This window comes from Mesoplodon mirus, assembly GCF_964341445.2.
Source record: "Mesoplodon mirus genome assembly, chromosome: 2".
Lineage (NCBI taxonomy): Eukaryota > Metazoa > Chordata > Mammalia > Artiodactyla > Ziphiidae > Mesoplodon > Mesoplodon mirus.
Genome location: NC_138977.1, coordinates 17199363 through 17220018, shown reverse-complemented (window position 1 = coordinate 17220018; position 20656 = coordinate 17199363). Strand labels below are relative to the sequence as shown.

Here is a 20656-nt window from a genome sequence, read left to right as displayed (position 1 = left end):
GCCCTGCACCCTTACTTTATCCCCAGAGCCTAGCACACAGGCTGTGATAGAGTGGGTGCTAAATGCTCAGTTGTTGAATAGCTGGGTATATTAACAAAGTAGGTTGTGGTCCAATAGTAAAGGCTTTCAAAACCATGCAAAGGCATTGATATTTGGGGGCAACTTGAGTTTTAGCAGCTTAGTGAAGGTCTGGCTAATATGGTAAAATACGGAAGGCAGGAGACATATTATCATGCTACTGTGTTAACATGTCCAGGTGAGAGATTACTGGCCTGAACTAAGGTAACAATCATGGGCAATGAGACGGAGGATCCTGGAGGAGAAGCTGGATCGTGCACTCTCAGAGTTCAGCATCTGTTTGCATGTTGTAGGCAAGAGTGAAGAAGGAGTCAGACGTGATGCCCTGGCTTCTAGTCTGTAAAAGCAGAATAAGTGGCATTATTTGCTGAGATAAGATGTACTGGTGGAAACATTATTTTGAGTGAAGTTGATGCAAGTGGGACATTCAAGTGGAGCTGTGTGGAAGTCGATGGAAATTGAAGAGCTTAGGTTTATAAATGTCAATTTAGAAGCCACTGCCTTAAGGTAATACTTGAAACAAAATTCCTAAGAGTAGAATTTATGTTTCTTTGGATAACAGCCAGTAACTATTTTTCAAAGTGACCATATTAAGCTATTAATATTGCTTGACTAAGTAAAAGTGTATGTCAGAATAGACATTTTTCCAAAGAAGACATCCAAATGGCCAAGAGACACATGAAAAGATGCTCAACATCATTAATCAGGGAAATGCAAATCAAAACACAATGAGATATCACTTCACACCTGTTAGGAGGGCTACCACCAAGAAGATAAGTAACAAGTGTTGGCAAGGATGTGGATAAAGGGAATCCTCATGCACTGTTGGTGGGAATGTAAAGTGGTGCAGCCACTATAGAAAACAGTATGGCGGTTTCTCAAAAAAATTAAAATAGAGCTACTCTGTGGCCCACCAATTCCACTTCTGGGTATTTATCTGAAGAAACCAAAAACACTTAACTTGAAAAGGTATATGTACCCCCCTGCTCACTGCAGCACTATTTTTTTTTTTTTCGGTACACGGGCCTCTCACTGTTGTGGCCTCTCCCGTTGCGGAGCACAGGCTCTGGATGCACAGGCTCAGCGGCCATGGCTCACGGGCCCAGCTGCTCCACGGCATGTGGGATCTTCCCGGACCGGGGCATGAACCCGTGTCCTCTGCATCAGCAGGCAGACTCTCAGCCACTGCGCCACCAGGGAAACCCTGCAGCACTGTTTACAATAGCCAAGATATGGAAACAACCTGTGTCCATGGATGAATCAATGAATAAAGAAAATGTGTGTGGGGTGTGTGTGTGTGTGTGTGTAATGGAATATTTAGCCATAAAAAAATGAAATTTTGCCATTTGCAACAACATGGATGGACCTCAAGGGCATTATGCTAAGTGAAATAAGTCAGGGAATGACAAATACTGTATGATCTTACTTGTATGTGGAATCTAAAGCAACAACTTCATAGATACAGAAAACAGATTAGTGGTTGCCAGAAGCAGGAGTATTGGGTGGGAGAAATAGATGAAGGAGGTCAAAAGTTAAAAAACAAACAAATAAGCAAACAAAACCTAACCTTCAAGGATCAGAAGAAAACACATTTTAAAAAGCACTTTGAAAACTGTAAAGTAAGGAAATTTTGTGGCATTACTTGAAGAAGTGAGCAGCTTTGTGCTGAAATAAAAATAGCCAAGATGAATTCAACCTAGTATAAAAAAATGAAGTCCAGAGTTTTTTTTAAAAATTAGTTAATATAAGATGATGACATAATAAGTCTATGAAGAAGAAGTAATCAACTATATCAATCTTGCTACATAAGATAATCAGAAATAAAATATGAAGAAAACAGATGCATTTATAAATACTAAATTTAAAAAGTGACCTATGGGGAGGAGACAAGAGAACCATAAAAAACAGATACCTTTGATGTGAGTAGAGCAGTTCAAAGCCTTCATTGATTTGTTTAAAAGGGAAAACATGGGTCATCAATTGGTCCAGGTCAAATTTCTTTTCCAGGAAATCAGTCACTAGTTTTGGAACATCATCTCTGCTTTCCCAACCTGTAAGTAAGCATACATGTTCTCTTTAGACTTTACTGAATGATCTTTATGTGTTATTATATTTGTTCCTTCTCTCTCTTGCATTATTACCTTTTCCCCATATAGGACTATCCTTAACAGCACACAAATGAGCTGTATTTCTCCCATCTTAAGAAACAAAGGCAAAAACCCCATGAGGAACCTCTATTGCCCCCACAACTTCTAGCTACTCCATGTCTCTGCTCCTTTTACAGAGAAACCACTTTAGAGTTCACTGCTCCACTTCCTCTTCTCCCATTTTCTCTTGAGCCCACTCAGCACTCGGCTAGTACAGCTCTTGTCAAGGTCACCAAAGATACAGACAACGGTCAATGTGAGGCCAAGCCTTGTTCTCTTTCCACAGTACCTGGTGCACAAAAAATGAGAGGCTGGTTGGTACAGATGAGATTTTTCAGAGAGGCCTCCTTCAAGGAAATAAGACTTGAACTGAGAACTACACAAGAGGTACAAGTTGAGCCGCCTCACTTTGACTATTTGTGTGATGTGGGGAGATTATGGATTACCCAGGAATTAGAAGTAAAATTCAGTTATTCACTAAATGTCTTTTGGGAATATGCTAAGGACCAGGCACTGTTTCTGGGGCTGGGGATAGGGTAGAGGTATAACATACCCAGTCCCTGCTCTCAGGAAGCATGAGAATCCTCTCATTTAGTGCAGAGAGACTGACAATAAACAAATAAGGCTCTGCCATTCTTACCTCCAAAAACGCATCCTTTCCATATGCGTCCAGTGAAGAGCAGCACTGGGTCATAGGTGAGCATCTGGGCTGATAGAGGAGCCTCTACCACCACGCTGACCCCGTAGTTCATGTTGCAGGATGCAAGGGTATCAATCTGAGTTTAGAATGAAGGAGACTGTTTGTTTCTCATGTCTCAATATGTCATGGGCTCAGAAATGCCCTACATACTAATGCAGTTCCAGTAGTTGGTTTTGTTTCCAAGTCATGGAGTGAAATTAGGCCCACATGCCTTTTTCTTTCTGCTTGCTTTTTTTTTTTTAACTTTCTTTTTATTTATTTATTTATTATTTGTTTGTTTATTTTTGGCTGCGTTGGGTCTTCGTTGCTGCACGCGGGCTTTCTCTAGTTGTGGCGAGCGGGGGCTACTCTTCGTTGCGGTGCGTGGGCTTCTCATTGCGGTGGCTTCTCTTGTTGCGGAGTACAGGCTCTAGGTGCACTGGCTCAGTAGTTGTGGCTCACGGGCTCAGTAGTTGTGGTGCACGGGCTTAGTTGCTCCGTCATATGTGGGATCTTCCCAGACCAGGGCTTGAACCCATGTCCCCTGCATTGGCAGGCAGATTCGTAAGCACTGTGCCACCAGGGAGGTCCCTCTGCTTGCTATAAAACACTCTCAACACAATTTTAGTCATGAATTAAACTCGTTCATACATTTGTCCTTTAAGGCAGAAAGTAGAAATTAATGTGTTGAGTGTTCATGGCATTTTCAGTTTACCATGGACCAAAATGCAGGGAGAAATTCCTATATTTTCAGACCAATATCACCACTTCAGATAAGGTTTGGAAAGCCATTTGAACTAAACTAAATCAAATTACCTATACTGAATCAATTAATCCAGTTTTTTAAAAGTTTAGTATGAAAATTAAATACTAAAATGTGGGACAAAGGAATCCCTTTCTTGGTTACATTTCTGAGACTAACCCCACATTTTCTGGTCATCCACCCATCCAGTCATTAATAGTTTTTTGAATAGTTGGTAGGTTGTAGCAATAGATGGCATTTTTCAGAGACCAATGTTCATTAAAGTATCATCTGGAAGTCAATAGGCCATAGCAATATCCAGTATTGCATATTGGCTGTGTAAACATGGTATTTGTTGCTATGGAATAATTCTAAGTGACACTAGGGAATGAAAACAGTGGTAAATTAAAGACTACTTGTTCCTAAAGTACCAAAAGTATTAGAGCGAATTTAGTCTCCTACTCAATTGTGAGCAGAATTGACTTTGTCCCATATTTCGAAGTCTCCCTCCCTACCTTATCCCAGGCTGGGGCTTTCCAATCCAGGAGATCTGACCTGTTTCTCAGATTTAAATGGAAGTCTGGTGCTACTGACTGCCACAAGGGAGGCATATTTTAAAAAGTTGAAGGCTCCTATTTTAAGAGAATTCAGAAAGGAGAAAACAAACTCAGGTATAGAGTGAGAAGTTGGCTACATCGTGGTTTTGAGGGAAGAGACTGCCAAATTTGGAATAGTTCCTTTCGCCCCTGGATCTCCTCCTTCTCTGTCTCCAGAGAGTCACTTTGTGCTGTTTGACTTGCTAACATTCAAGAGATGGAATCACTGTTGCCAAAAAAGCCATACATACAAAGTAGATGAACACTTAAACAATTTGCCTAGTTGGTTGACTCCCTCCCTGGCAGTCTGATCATATGAGAGTGGTATGATATGATACACTTTGGTCAAGCAGAACTGCACATAAGTTTTGCTTGACTTTTTAGGCACAAGTGCTTCATGATTACCAGGTATTTTGCCTAACAAGTAGTTGCTTTCAGTAAAGCTGTGGAAAATGAGTTTACCCTGTGCGTTCAAGGTAGCTTGAGTATTGTGTGGCTCCTCTAATCTTGGCTCTCACCATAGTTTCAAGATGCCCAATAACTTCAAAACTGTAGCCCACAGTGTCGCCTGTCATTTCTTTTCTTTCTTATTTTAAATAAATTAATTGTATTTAGTTAGTTTTGGCTGCTTTGGGTCTTCGTTGCTGCATGCAGGCTTTCTCTAGTTGTGACGAGTGAGGGCTACTCTTCATTGCAGTGTGCGGGCTTCTCATTGCGGTGGCGTCTCTTGTTGTGGAGCATGGGCTCTAGGTGCACTGGCTCAGTAGTTGTGGCTCACGGGCTCAGTAGTTGTGGCTCACGGGCTTAGTTGCTCCGTCGCATGTGGGATCTTCCCAGACCAGGGTTCAAACCCGTGTCCCCTGCATTGACAGGCGATTCTTAACCACTGCGCCAGCAGGGAAGCCTCGCCTGTCATTTCTGACAGCACCTCACTGATGGGCTTGGTGGAGTCCTTGGGACTGATGCACTCAGTGGCTGTGACAGCCACGGCCTTTTCAAATTTGTCTTTGTTGAGGTCAATCCCAATGATCCTGGATGCACCAGCTGACTTACAGCCCATGATGACCAAAAGGCCAACTCTTCCCAGGCCAAAGGCCACACAAGTTGAACCACGGGTGACCTGTGGAGAGACAAGTTCCTGTAAATGTTAGACCTAGGGTTAAAATGTGGAACCTGCAGAGTATCTCCAATATTAGAACACAAAATTCAGAAGATCACTATGATGAGTTATTAGGACTGGATGACTTGTTCTCATGAGAATGCCACAAAGAGAGCTAGAAACAGCAGAATGTCTGAGAACAGAAAAGGAACAAAATCAATATTTTGCAGATAAATGAAAACCTTTGATAAAAGGTTACATCATTCGGGCCTTTGTTTTGGGAGCTTTTACAGCCTTTTTGGCCACCACCCATAACTTCATCTAACCTCATAACAGGATTAAATAAGCACTTGGATCTCTATTACTCTTCTACACAAAACCATGCTAAAATCTGTTTTAGATTTGGTTTAACTAGCATTTTCTTAATAACCATAACTCTGAGTCATTTGTAAATAAATTGTTTTTTCATTGAAGTTGAATTTCCATGTTGCAATTAGATGATCCATGTGTAGCTCCAGGAAGGAAATGTAGTTAAATCAATTGGGAGATTTTTATCCTGTACTGTGCTATGTTAAAGAAGGTACTAGCCAAAACTCACTTTCCTGCTAGTAGAGTCCTAATCCTGTTTCATAGCAGGGATCAGGGAGACCTGAAAACCAGGAAACCCACAAAAAGGGTATGGAACTTATTGTGATCATTTTTGTCTTCCTTTCTTTTTTCTCCTCCTTCCCTTCTTCCCTTTCTTCCTTCCTTTTTTTTTTCTTTTTAACATGCAAAGGCTTATGTGTGAGCAGGGTGTGTTGTCATATGTCCTGATTCTCCAGTTTTTTCCTCCTTTGCAGGAATTACCTGAAGAAATAGCCTGTGTGTGGAGGTCTATGTATGTATGTGTTTTGAAATGTCTGAATTTTTAAGCAGATATTTAAGTGGGTACAGAGGTGCTGTAGTTTCAGCTACAACATTCTACCCCCTCAGTTCATTTCCTGAATTTGGAGCTCTGAAGTTAGTGTGGCCATTCTCTCAAGTATCATTCAGTCATTCACTCATTTATGCAGCAAACTTTATTGATGGATTCTTTGTGGTCAGCATTTTTTTTTTTTTTTTTTACGCTTGAAATTATTTTTATGCTTTATTTAAATAAGCTTTGCCTTGCCTTCTGAGTTATTCCGTATTCATAAAGGGGAAGCACTTTAAACACACATATAATACAATTTTTTTTTTTTTTTTTTGCCTTATAACAAATTTAATCAGTTATACATATACATATGTTTCCATATCCCCTCCCTTTTGCGTCTCCCTCCCAGCCTCCCTATCCCACCCCTCCAGGCGGTCACAAGGCACCAAGCTGTGGTCAGCATTTTATGCCAGAAACTAAACTGGGCGTTCTCTGCCTTTTCTACTAGTTTATCTGCTAGCTTTATTATCTAGATCTGAGATGGAATTTTTTGTTGATGGTTGAATTCTAAATCTAGAACTTTATGATTCTAGCACTGTCTTCTGGGACCTCTTTCATCCTTCCTTATTTAATCTCTAGCAAGCCTTAGGCTGTGGTGGCCCTGAAGTGTGATATTTCTGACCACCTGGGAACTGTACCTCTAAAGACTTCTCCCTAGGACTCCATCACCCATCTGGAAAGTTGTAATTTTTGACCTTCCTGTCACCCTGACTCTAAGCCTTTAAGTGGATCATGGCCCCAGTCTCTTGCTAACCTCAGATGTCCCCCCACCTGAAAAACAAAAACAAAAACCAAAAAAACTTCTCTTCCTTCCCAACCTTCTTGTTCTACAGAATGGGAACTGGAGATTATTATCTATAGTGAATTATCCATATCATGATTATAGAAGAAAGTTATAGTCTAAAACAAGAGTGTCAATTTTAGGTCACTTAAAAATTTTTATTATTTTAAATAATATTTTATTATTTTATATTTTAAAATATAGTAAGCGTCCACTTTTTAGTATTATTTTTCTTTACTCTTCTGATCCCCTTCATGATCTTTAATAAATACTTAAATTTCACTATTCCAAAGAACCTTAGGACCTTAAACAGCTCTTGGGAGATAACTTTTGAGTCCTTGGAATATCCTGTCCACTAAGAGTGTCTTTGTTCTTAGTCATTGGGCTACTCCAGATAGTTTATGCTAACAGTGTGACTTATGGTGAACGCCTGTTTTCATATGTCTGGGGCTTTGATCCATCAGCTTAACTCCTGATGCTACTGGAGTCTGAGTAGCTGAGGTCAGTCCTGTGTGTGCTGTGTGCCTACATGACTGTTCCCACAATAGAAACCCTAAACACCAGACTTGGGTGAGCTTCCCTGGTTGGCAACACTTAATATGTGTTGTCACACATTGTTGCTGGGAGAATTAAGCTCTGTCCATGTGACCCCACTGGGAGAGGACAACTGGAAACTTGTACCTGGTCTCTCCTGGACTCTACCCTATGTGGCTTTTTCTTTTGCTGGTTTTAATCTGTATCCTTTCACTGTAACAAACTGTAGCTATGAGTATAATAACTGTTCTGAGTTTTATAAATCCTTCTAGTGAATCATCAAATCAAAAGAGTGTCTTGGGGGACACCAACACATCCTCATATTGCAAGTTTGACCTATTTTCAAATAGGCAAAGGCAAGAATATGTGTTCATTCAAGTAATTTGCCTTAAGATATAGCTTCCAGTAAAAAATTATCCCTAAAAGTGGAGAATGTCTTCGTTAATAATATATTAGCCAAGTACTAATATGGTACCAATATATCAAGTACAATAAAAAAACGTAGAATACTAACATAAAACCATATCCAATGTCCCTTCTCTCACCTCTATCTTGGTAGAAAATTCTTAGTGGAAGGTTTCGAGGAATGTTCCAGCACCAAGATTTTCCAAAGAAATTTAAAAGCAAGTGGTTACTAACATATATCATTGACATGTACTTGCATGCTAATGTTATACATTCATAGATCTCAGACCTGTCTTGAACCTATGTCTGGTAAAAATCTACTTCAAAGCCCATATGTATATTTTCCACAAGCTCCTCACCTTTTTATGCTTCCACATATTTGGACATCCCTTTCCTTATTCATTCATACATCTCTTTTTTTCCAACTATTATTTATTAAGTCATTACTATGTCCAGGCTCCTTGCTAAGTACTGTAGTGAATAGAGACTTGGTCCATACCTTCTTGGAGCTTGTGGTCTAATGAAGACTAAAGATATAATAAGAATTTGAGATTTGGGACACATACTGTTAATGAAGCAATCATGTAGCCTTGAATAATGGAAAGAGGTTCCTGCTTAGATGAAGTAGACAGGAAAAAAAAAACAACTTCTTTGAGCAAATGAGTTACCTTTAATCTGAGAATGATGTTAATGAAGCACCTACACAAGGACTCAGTAGATGAGTGTTCCAAACAATCAGAATAGCTTGTGTAAATGTCTTCACGTAGGAACAGCTCAGCAGGCTTACAGATCTCAAGAGAGGCGAGCGAGTGTGAGTGGATCATAGTGGAAGAGATGAGATTGTTCCAAGTATGGAAGCTACTGGAGGATTTTTGGCAAAGAAGTAATGCAGACCACTTTATATTTTATAAAATTCCTCTGGCTTGTAAATGGAGAATTATTGCAGATGGTCAAGAGGAGTAATGACGACTACAAAAGGGAGGCCATTGCATCTGTCAAGATATGATGATGGTAGTGAGTTGAAGAAAATGGAAAGATTTAAAATATACCTTGTAGGTAAAATTAACAGGACTTGCTGCTGGATTGCATATAAGGTAATGGAGAGGGAAGATCAAGGATGAAGAAAATTTGAGTGAGCATAAATATGTTTGGGTGGTAGGGAGGAAGAAAATTAAGAATTCTGTTTTGTACATATTCAGTTTCAGATACCTGTGAGACCTTCAAAGGGAGAGGTCAGGTAAGGAGTTGGACAAAAGAATTTGGGGTTTAGAGAGAGTTTGAGACATAAATTTGGAGTCAACTAACATATAGGTAATTTTTAAGACTTTGGAGTTGGATGAGACCACCACAGTATGGAGATTGCTTGTGGGAATGGTTTTACTATTTATGAACTGAGTGTTATTCTACTTACTTCTTTGATTCATTAAGAGTGACATAGGGCCTCCCTGGTGGCGCAGTGGTTGAGAGCCCGCCTGCCGATGCAGGGGATGCGGGTTCGTGCCCCGGTCTGGGAGGATCCCATATGCCGCGGAGCGGCTGGGCCCGTGAGCCATGGCCGCTGGGCCTGCGCGTCCGGAGCCTGTGCTCCGCAACGGGAGAGGCCACAACAGTGAGAGGCCCGCATACCGCAAAAAAAAAAAAAAAAAAAAAAAAAAGAGTGACATAAATTGAATCCAAATAATCACTCTTAAAAATGCATTCATGTTTTCATACTATATGCCAGCCATTATAGGTTGAATTGTGTCCCCCCGCCCAAACCTGCAATTTCATATGTTAAAGTCTTAACCCCCAGTACCTCAGAATGTGATCTTATTTGGAGATAGGGTCTTTGCAGAGGTAATCAAGTTAAAATAAGGTAATGAGGTGGGCTCTAATCCAATATAATTGGTGTCCTTATAAAAAGGGGAAATTTGGACAAAAAAGACTGGCATACAAGGAAGGTGATATGAAGAGACATAGAGAGAAGACAGCCAAGGAGAAAGGCCTGGCACAGATCTTTCACTCACAGCCCTCAGAAAGAACAAATCCTGCCGACCCTTTGATTTCAGGCTTCCAGTTTCCAGAATGTGAGACAATAAATTTGTGTTAAGCCCCCCAGTCTATGGTATTCTGCTACAACAGCCCTAATAAACTAACAAACCAACATTGATATTTATTTTGTGAAACAAAAGATTAATTTTATTTTATTAATTTATTTTTTTAACATCTTTGTTGGAGTATAATTGTGTGTTACTTTCGGCTGTAATACAAAGTGAATCAGCTATACGTATACATGTATCCCCATATCTCCTCCCTCTTGCGTCTCCCTCCCACCCTCCCTATCCCACCCCTCTAGGTGGTCACAAAGCACCAAGCTGATCTCCCTGTGCTATGCGGCTGCTTCCCACTAGCTATCCACCCTACGTTTGGTAGTGTATATATGTCCATGCCGCTTTCTCACTTTGTCACAGCTTACCCTTCCCCCTCCCCATGTCCTCAAGTCCATTCTCTACGTCTGTGTCTTTATTCCTGTCCTGCCCCTAGGTTCTTCAAAACCTTTTTTTTGTTGCTGTTTTTTTAGATTCCATATATATGTGTTAGCATATGGTATTTGTTTTTCTCTTTCTGACTTACTTCATGCTGTATGATAGTCTCTAGGTCCATCCACCTCACTACAAACAACTCAATTTCGTTTCTTTTTATGGCTGAGTAATATTCCATTGAATATATGTGCCACATCTTCTTTATCCATTTATTTGTCAATGGACACTTAGGTTGCTTCCACGTCCTGGCTATTGTAAATAGAGCTGCAGTGAACGTTGTGGTACATGACTTTTTTTAAATCATGGTTTTCTAAGGGTATATGCCCAGTAGTGGGATTGATGGGTCGTATGGTAGTTCTGTTTTTAGTTTTTTAAGGAACCTCCATACTGTTCTCCATAGTGGCTATATCAATTTACATTCCCACCAACAGTGCAAGAGGGTTCCCTTTTCTCCACACCCGCTCCACCATTTATTTTTTGTAGATATTTTGATGATGGCCATTCTCATTGGTGTGAGGTGATACCTCATCGTAGTTTTGATTTGCATTTCTCTAATGATTAGTGATGTTGAGCATCCTTTCATGTGTTTGTTGGCAATCTGTGTATCTTCTTTGGAGAAATGTCTATTTAGGTCTTCTGCCCAGTTTTGGATTGGGTTGTTTGTTTTTTGTATATTGAGCTGCATGAGCTGCTTGTTTATTTTGGAGATTAATCCTTTGTCCATTGCTTCATCTGCAAATATTTTCTCCCATTCTGAGGGTTGTCTTTTGGTCTTGTTTATGGTTTCCTTTGCTGTGCAAAAGCTTTGAAGTTTCATTAGGTCCCATTTGTTTATTTTTGTTTTTATTTCCATTTCTCTAGGAGGTGGGTCAAAAAGGATCTTGCTGTGATTTATGTCATAGAGTGTTCTTCCTATGTTTTCCTCTAAGAGTTTTATAGTGTCTGGTCTTACATTTACGTCTTTAACCATTTTGAGTTTACTTTTGTGTTAGGTGTTAGGGAGTGTTCTAATTTCAGTCTTTTACATATAGCTGTCCAGTTTTCCCAGCACCACTTATTGAAGAGGCTGTCTTTTCTCCACTGTATATTCTTGCCTCCTTTATCAAAGATAAGGTGACCATATTGTGTGGGTTTATCTCTGGACTTTCTATCCTGTTCCATTGATCTATATTTCTGTTTTTGTGCCAGCACCGCACTGTCTTGATTACTGTAGCTTTGTAGTATAGTCTGAAGTCAGGGAGCCTGATTCCTCTAGCTCTGTTATTCTTTCTCAAGATTGCTTTTGGCTATTCGGGGTCTTTTGTGTTTCCATACAAATTGTGAAATTTTTTGTACTAGTCCTGTGAAAAATGCCATTGGTACTTTGATAGGGATTGCATTGAATCTGTAGATTACTTTGGGTAGTATAGTCATTTTCACAACGTTGATTCTTCCAACCCAAGAACATGGTATATCTCTCCATCTGTTTGTATCATCTTTAATTTCTTTCATCAGTGTCTTATAGTTTTCTGCATACAGGTCTTTTGTCTCCTTAGGTAGGTTTATCCCTAGGTATTTTATTCTTTTTGTTGCAATGGTAAGTGGGAGCACTTCTTTAGAAATAAAATTTTGAATCTGAATTTTTTCTTCCAGTTGATTTGACATTCTGTAGAAACAGTCTGTACATGAGATGTTTTCAAAAGTGCTTTTCCCAAAAAGCTTGTTTTTCAAAAAAAATTATTTAAAAAATAAAAAAGAAGGAACTAGCCCACCCTGCTGCTTACCTTGCCAGTTTTAATAGCAGTCCCATATCCAGTGGAAAATCCACATCCAATTCAACAGACTTTCTCAGGATGAGCTGCATCATCAGTCTTAGCAACGGAAGTTTCATCCACCACCGTGTACTTAGTAAATGTACTAGTGCTCATGAAGTGATAGACTGGTTTGCCCCTGCATGTACATCTGGTGGTATCATCAGCCAGGACTCCATGACCAGTAACTCTATTTGTTACATCAAATGCTTATATTAATTCAATTCAAAAATTAGCACAGGAACAACTAAATGGCATGAAACCCACTCACTCCTTACACAAAGGTTGCCATCTGGGTTGTGACAAGCATTGCATTCTCTACACTGAGGCAGAAAGACGAGGATGACTTTGTCACCTAGAGGGAAAACATCATGGTATAAGGCGTTGGTAATTAACATTAAAGGCTGAAATAGACGAATGTGAATTGAGCACATGCCACGTGCAAGAATTTCTTTAAAATAGAGGCATACCTTGGAGATATTACAGGTTTGATTCTAGAACATCGCAATAAAATGAGTCACAAATTTTTTGGTTTTCCAGTGCATGTAAAAATTATGTTTACACTATACTGTAGTCTATTAAGTATGCAATAGCATTGTGTTTAAAAAAAACAATGTACATACCTTAATTAAAAAATAATGCTATTGGAAAAATGGCACTGATAGACTTGCTTGATGCAGGGTTGCCACAAACTCAATTTGTAAAAAAAATTCCACTTTGAAGCACAACAAAGCAAAGTGCAATAAAACAAGGTATGCTTGTATTCTAAAGTTTACAAGCACCATCAAATTTGCTTGCTAAAAGTTGAGATTTTGCCAAATTAAACTTCACTCTATATAATCCATTCTCCTTGTATTCTTTTATCCTCCTAAATTCATTAAGGCTCCTCCAATAATTCCTAGCTGTGCTATTTCCTTTGATAGGACAGTCAACCTACTTATCTCAGACTTGTGACTTGACATTTACACACCTGGTTTCACCATAGTGACTCCTTCTCCAATGCTCTCCACAACCCCAGTGGCTTCATGTCCCACAGTCACTGGAAACTTTAGACACTATTGCTCCTTTTGTCATGTGCTCATTTGTCCAACAGATACCCTTGGCCAAAATCTGGGTTCAGACAAAAGAACATTGCATCAACCAGCAAACAGGTCATTTTACAGTTGGGAGAATATTTATCTCTCTCTTGAAAAGATTGTAATTGTTTAATCAGTATGATTGTCTCATATAATAGTGTTGACTCTTAGGAGATTCTCAGCCGAATATCAACCATCAGACCAAAATCTCTCTCTTTAAGGGACTTCTCTGGTGGCACGGTGGTTAAGAATCTGCCTGCCAATGCAGGGGACATGGGTTCGATCCCTGGTCTGGGAAGATCCCACATGCCATGGAGCAACTAAGCCCATGCGCCACAACTACTGAGCCTGCGCTCTAGAGCCCGCGAGCCACAACTACCGAGCCCGCATGCCACAACTACTGAAGCCTGCGTGCCTGGCACCTGTGCTCCACAACAAAAGAATCCACAGCAATGAGAAGCCCATGCACCACAATGAAGAGTAGACCCCGCTCGCCGCAACTAGAGAAAAGCCTGTGTGCAGCAAGGAAGACCCTTAACAATTTAAAAAAAAAAATCTCTCTTTAAGGAATTTATAGTATTGCTGCCTCTGGCCTTGTTTTGAATCTCAGTGCCTTTTTGAAGTAAATTGATGCTCTTGTGAGGGAACTATAAGGCAGATGTTACCATGCAGCCAGCACAAAAATAGATTTTTACAGTTAATTCCTCCTCTTGATGAAAGGTAGAGGGAATGGTGTATAAGAAGAGAAGTGAGCAAAACTGTACTGTTGCTACAGTGCTCAGGTAACAGGAGATGGTCAAAGAAAGATAGACGGCAATGCCTGCTCAACAAGCTGGTGTTCAAACTAATGGTTAGGCTCTGTTCAAAGGAGTGGCGGAAATCCTCCAGGAAGGGAAATCCAGGAAGCTGTCATTTCTCCAGGCACAAATGAGTTCCTCATTCTTTGTGAGAAGTAATCCCAGTACTATCTGATACATTAGTCATAATTATTAAGTATTTTTATCAAACACTGTGTCAATAAAAATTCAACAAATAAAAGTTATAATAGAGCAGATTAGCAGGGTTGTTTTTTAATCAATAAGTCATTAATTTTATATCCAGTATGACCAGATCCTTATCAAATAAAAAAAAAGTATGAGAACTAATAACCAAAATTTGAGAAGTATCTCCTTATTTAAGAATCCAACCCCACAACAGTGATATACTCAAAGTAGGTATGATAACGTTTTAGACTTATGTACTCTCAGGCTCATTACCTTACTACAAACTTCTTTAGCCTTTGATGGGGCAACTTCTGTTTCCTCAACGGAAAAGGGATTCTTCTGTTCCCATAGCACAGCTGCTTTACATTTAATAAGCTAAGAAGTTGGTGAGAGTTATAATGGGTCCTAATTATGTCTTTACAGTTACAGACTCTCCAAATAATATAAATCTGGGCAGAAGATCCCTAGAGATCATCTTATGTACACCTACCGTGTGTTTGATATATGAGAAATGCAGCCCAGAGACACTAAATAATGGATCCATGGGCACACAGCACATGGGAAGCAGGGCTGGACTAGATCTGAGGTACACCCTTTCCAGCCCTTTGCTTTTGCTGCCTGTGGTCACATAATATTTTATTAAGCTAGGGTTTTTTTTGCTACAATTTCAAAGTAACAAAATGTCATCTGTGTATCACTTATTCACAAGAGCGAATTTATAAAACAGAAAATGTTGTTGATTTATCTGCAAGAATCTAAGCCAGTATTTAATTGTTGTATAATCATGTAGCCATGGTGAAGAAATTAGAAATTGGCTTGGTTAGAGATGAAGGGAACGGTGAACGTCATGAAATGTATAGACTGAATTCCTCGATGACTCAATTTGTGTCTTTGCAGCTCTGAATCCTTTTTTGCACCCAGCCCAGTTCTTGCAGCCTATGGTCTAGATAGGCGAGGTGAAGCATCTCATCTTATAGAAGTGGAAACTAAGGGGTGGAGATCCTCAGTGAGTAGCCTCCAGCTGTTCAGTTGGTTTAGGTATAGTTATTCAATTAAGTAATTTTGCTGACATTATTTAAATCAGTGAGGGGTGGAGGGAGAGAGAGAGAGAGAGAGGGAGAAGGAGACAGGGAGAGATTTTTCTTGTTTTCCCATCCTCAAATCTGTCTAGGAATCGTATAAAATATTTTAATTAATTTGTTCAGTTACAGAATGAGTTATCTCTCATCTTACTTGTCGACTAACATACCACTCCTAGAGATCTCCTTTAGATGGATGGTTACATGGCTCTTTTGCAAGTGATTAAGTGTGAGAAATGATATGCTGGAAATAGATGGGAGGCTGAAAGCCATCAGTGACTTTAACATTCACCCTCTGCCTCTGCAAGGCAAATGTCATGGGTCACAGTGCAATGTGGGCCAATCTCGAAGTTAGAAATCTCACACCACAATCCCACACAAGTTCCTGCTGGATTAATAGTTGAGATTTAAAGTCAAACTCTTTTATCGATAAGTAAAGACATAAATATCAAATATATGGAGAATGGGGGAACTTTTATGCTTGAGGATGATGGAAAAAGTCATAAAGGAAACATCTAAGAATGAAAATTTTGTGTGTTGAGAAACAGTAAATAAATCTTCCAAATGTAAGTAATTCAAGCAAGTAGTCTGAGGGAAAAAAGCTTAAGCAAAGATGACGAGTTAACATTTTTGATATATACAATGCATAATCGAATTGATAGGGAAAGCATTAAAACTTCCACTCCTACCTCTTCTGCCCTCCCACATATTTTACTCATACCTGGAGATACACACAAAGAACATAAAGAGGAAAACACAAATTAATAAATATATAGTGAAGTGTTTGTTTTCCTTGGTTATAAAATTTTTTTAAATAAAAGTAATGAGATAATTGTTAGGTCGATAATGATTTTTTACTTATGTATTGTCAAAGGGGTGGTGAAATGGGCAGTGTCATTCATGTCAGCACCTTTGGAAAATAATTTGCAGTATACATCAGGATACTAAAATGGTTCTTTTTTCCTGTGGATGGTCACATTTTGTTAAGCAACTTAATTGAGATATCTTTGCCGTATAAAAATTGTATATGTTTAAGGACTATAACTTGATGTTTTGATATATGTATACATTGTGGGGCTTCCCTGGTGGTGCAGTGGTTGAGAGTCCGCCTGCCGATGCAGGGGACATGGGTTCGTGCCCCGGTCCGGGAAGATCCCACAGGCCGCGGGGCGGCTGGGCCCGTGAGCCATGGCCGCTGAGCCTGCGCGTCCGGAGCCTGTGCTCCGCAACGGGAGAGGCCACAGCAGTGAGAGGCCCGCGTACCGCAAAAAAAAAAAAAAAAAAAAAGAAAGAAAGAAAGAAAGAAAGAAAGAAATGCTGACTATTCCCCTCAGTCCTTGGCGACCTGGGCTGGTGTCACATCCCTGGAGCCTGAGCAGGCTTGGGTCCCAAAGCTGGACTGTCACCGCGCTGAGGGAGCTGGGGAGGATGTGCCACACAATGAGCGCCCCCCATGGACCTGGAGTGTCTGTTCCCCTCTGCGTGAGCCCACAATCTCCAGATCCAGGCGGGCCCTCCTACAGCTAAAGCAAGCCTAGTGCACCCAAAGGATGGTGGAGCCTCGGGGCTGGAAGAGCTTTAAAAAGTTTCCTGGGCTCCGTGTCTCCTGGTGGTGCGGTTCCCACCTCCAGCCTCCTTCCTCAGGGTCGCCCCACCTACGGCTGACAGCACCCTCAGCAGAGTGGTGTTTCCGGAGCTGGGATGTGTCCGGGGGATAAAGGGTAAGGGGGGAAGAAGCAATGAGACACAAGCCTTGGGTGTTTCTTCATTCCACTCTATTTGACAACCCTAGAAGAGGACTTTCCCTGAGGCTCCGGTTGCCCCAGTAACCAGAGCTGGGCATGAAGAAATGCTGCTACCTTGTGGCCGTTTCCCGTAACAACAACTTAAAAGCCTGTGCTGATGGGCACTTAATCTTCGCAAGGCCTGCAGGGCTCGAAATGACACCTGCCCTCAAGAAATGCCCTGGGGTAGATCATCGGAAAAGAATTCAAAACAGGGCCGACTTCCAAGAAGCCAATTACAAGAGGTAAATTTTACTCACACTGTATAAAAAATAAGCACATGGAAAGATACCCAAATCACTAATTATGAAAGAAATGCAAATCAAAACTACAATGAGGTATCACCTCACACCGGTCAGAATGGCCATCGCCAACAAAAATCTACAAAGAATAAGTGCTGGACAGAGCGTGGGGAAAAGGGAACCCTCCTACACTTTTGATGTGGATGCAAACTGGTGCAGCCACTGTGGAGAACAGTATGGAGGTTCCTTAAAAACCAGAACACAGAGTTCCCATTGGATCCGGCAATCCCATTGCAGGGCTTAAATCCAGAGAAAATCATAATTTGAAAGGACACATGCACCCCTATTTTCAGGGCAGCACTATTTACAATAGCCAAGACAGAGAAACCACCAAATTGTCCATTGACAGAAAAATGAAGATGTTGTACAGATATACAGTGGAATATTACTCAGTCCCTGAGGTGGGTGGAGCCAGGATGTGCGTGTCTGGGCCTCTGACCAGCAGGAGAGAGCAAGGAGGAAGACCAGTCCTGAGGGCAGGGGTTCTCTGAAGCCTGTGAGCCCCGGTGCCCTGATGGGATTCATTCTCAGTGGGGACATGAGCGGGGCATGCAGTGGCTCTGTTTTCCACCCGGGCCCCTTTCATGAAGCCATGGCAGAGCTGGGACCAGAAGTCTCCTGGCGGTGTTTCAAACTGTCATAGAAGTTTTACAAAGGAACAAGAGAATGAAGCTGAGACTCTGATAGCCACTCCTTTCTGTCTCTGAGTTGCTTCTATCAGGACCGCCGTCATCTGCACATAGTCTGCTCTGTGACCCACCTACTCCCGCCTGGCCTTTCCTCTTCCTCCCTGGGATGATTCCAGTGACATTTCCAGCCTGGACCCTTCTCCCAGGCCAGACACCTCTGTCCAGCCATTGCATCCCCATCTCACCTTGGGGGCTAACAGGCCCCTCAGAGGACTGTGATCCTGCAGCTCCCCAGCCCAGGAGGCGCCCCTGTTTGCTGAGCCCAGACACCTGCTGTAAGCGAGCAGGACCCTCTGGGGCCTTCCCAGGACAGACCCCTCCTTCATATCCGCTGTTGTAACTCCCCTATGAAGTACCTAGATAATAGTATCTGATGCACTCTTCCCGAGTTGTTTTACCGATACTAAAACCACCAACAAATGGAAGAAATTAACTGCTTGACGATCATGAACACGTAGCCCCAGAGCTATTGGTGCCTAAGAATTTACAATGTTAACCGCCTGTTACCTCACCATCAGCCAGAGAACTGTGCCCCAGATGATCACATACCCTGCGACTCCCTTCCCTCACCTGGCCTTTAAAATTGCTTTGCTGAAACCCTTCAGGGAGTTTGGGGTTTGTAAAGCACAAGCCACCTGTCCTGCTTGTACTGGCACTTTTACAGTGAATGCTGCACTTTCCTTCACCACACCCGGTGTCAGTAGACTGGCTTTACCACGCATGGGCACATGGAATCAAGCTTGGTTTGGTAACACTGGGGCCTCCCAGGCTCCCACTCTCCTTGTGCCCCAGTGACTGTCAGCTCGTCCTCCAGAGTCTGTGGCCAGTCCCCAGGCTAATTCCCCTCTACACCCACAGCCCTGGCCCAAGCCCGATCTTGTGCCAGTTTCCTCCATCAGGCCCTGACAAAGCTCCCTGCCCCCTGGTGCATCTGACATCCCACCCCAACGTGGTCTTTCTGCAGCATAAATGAGACAGTGACTCTCTCCCTCCTGTGATCCCCCAAAGATTTTCCCTCATTTGCTGGGGTGTCTGGTGAGAGAGACATCTGCCAAGGCCCTGAGAGTCCCCGGTATCCCTACTAGGCTGCTGGTTCCTGGGTTCCCTGACAGTGAGCACCTCAGCAGGCCAGGCAACACAGTACAAAATTCCAGAACTGCTCACCTCAGGAGGGGGCTGGCACTGCCACTGCGTGATCAAAGAGAGCAGAGAAGGGCTCCCCAGCTGGGACACAAACCCTGCAGGAGTGGCCTCTCCCTGGGCCATTGCATGATCCCTGTGTGACTTGAGGGAAGGAGGGACCAAGGCACATGCTGGTTCCTAAGCAGGGTGGTGTGGGCTCAGTTGTGTCCCCCAAAATTCATATGCTGAATCCCTAACCCCCAGGACCCCAGGATGTGGCTGTATTTGGAGATGGAGTTTTTAAAGAGGTGATCAATAATGTTAAAACAGATGCATTTATTGCACTTACTTCACCTTCTAACACAATGTTCACGCTTTCATGATGAACACTATGCAAATGCCAAATGTTTCAAGCTGATGTGTTTGAAAATATAGTGACGGGCAGCCTCCAGTAATGAGAAACGATCATGAATATGCACAAAGGATTCCATCTGTATTTTAACTCGCTCCAGTCTTATAGTATCCAAGCATAGTATCTGATGTATTCATAAAATAACAATTATTGAAATAATGGAGGAGGAATTATGCTTGTAGGCAGTGGCTAAGGATGGCTACCCTGTTGATCATTAGCCTCACCCCTGTGAGCTTAAGAAAGGAAAACAAAAAATCAAGCCTGATCATTATAGTCGATGTTTTGTCAGAGTTAAGGGAGTGGGTAGGAGACGTGAGCCTGTTGTCCCTGTAGGATTTTGAACCACAGAATGGAATGGAATGTAAAACAGATGGTAACCTCTATTTAAATTTTATGCACACTACCCAAAAACTGTCTTCACTGAAAATCATATAGTGTCCTCTTTTCCCCACTCAAAATTCCATACCCTCCCCATGTCCTACCCTTGCAAGCCATCAGCTACTCCAACTTCATCTCAATAAGATTTAATTCAGTAACCTTATTGCTCTTCACCTAAATGTTATATACTGTCACTATCAATGTGTTCTTAAGTGTTTCATGCCTTAACTGAAGTATGTCCCCTTCCTTGAGAATTACTTTATATGTAACCCTACCCAGTGGTGACTATTCACTCACCCCATATGCACTTCACCTTTGTTTGCTGTGCTTGATGTTCTGTTTGTTCCTTGGTATAAGGTCCAGATCTATACTCACGAATCTTGTAGATATTCTTCACTTTGAGACCCGTGTCCTTGTGCTATACACCCAACATTCCTCTTCCTGCTATTATCTATAACATGTCAGCATCTAACTTCGGTATTCCCCTCACCCCATTTATTCCC

At 41.5% G+C, this 20656-nt stretch overlaps 1 protein-coding gene across 1 annotated transcript; it reads right to left on the bottom strand.

The window, feature by feature from the left end:
- Positions 1–264: 264 nt before the first annotated feature.
- On the bottom strand, positions 265–18567 carry LOC309815573 (all-trans-retinol dehydrogenase [NAD(+)] ADH7-like; the record flags this gene model as incomplete). The annotated part of the gene is given in 13 exon segments (XM_082642467.1): positions 265–415; positions 1991–2129; positions 2866–3001; positions 4761–4810; positions 5152–5362; positions 12302–12352; positions 12356–12518; positions 12596–12683; positions 13299–13377; positions 13379–13438; positions 14661–14762; positions 17992–18186; positions 18427–18567. Coding segments are annotated over 13 exon segments (1566 nt in total).
- Positions 18568–20656: the final 2089 nt, after the last annotated feature.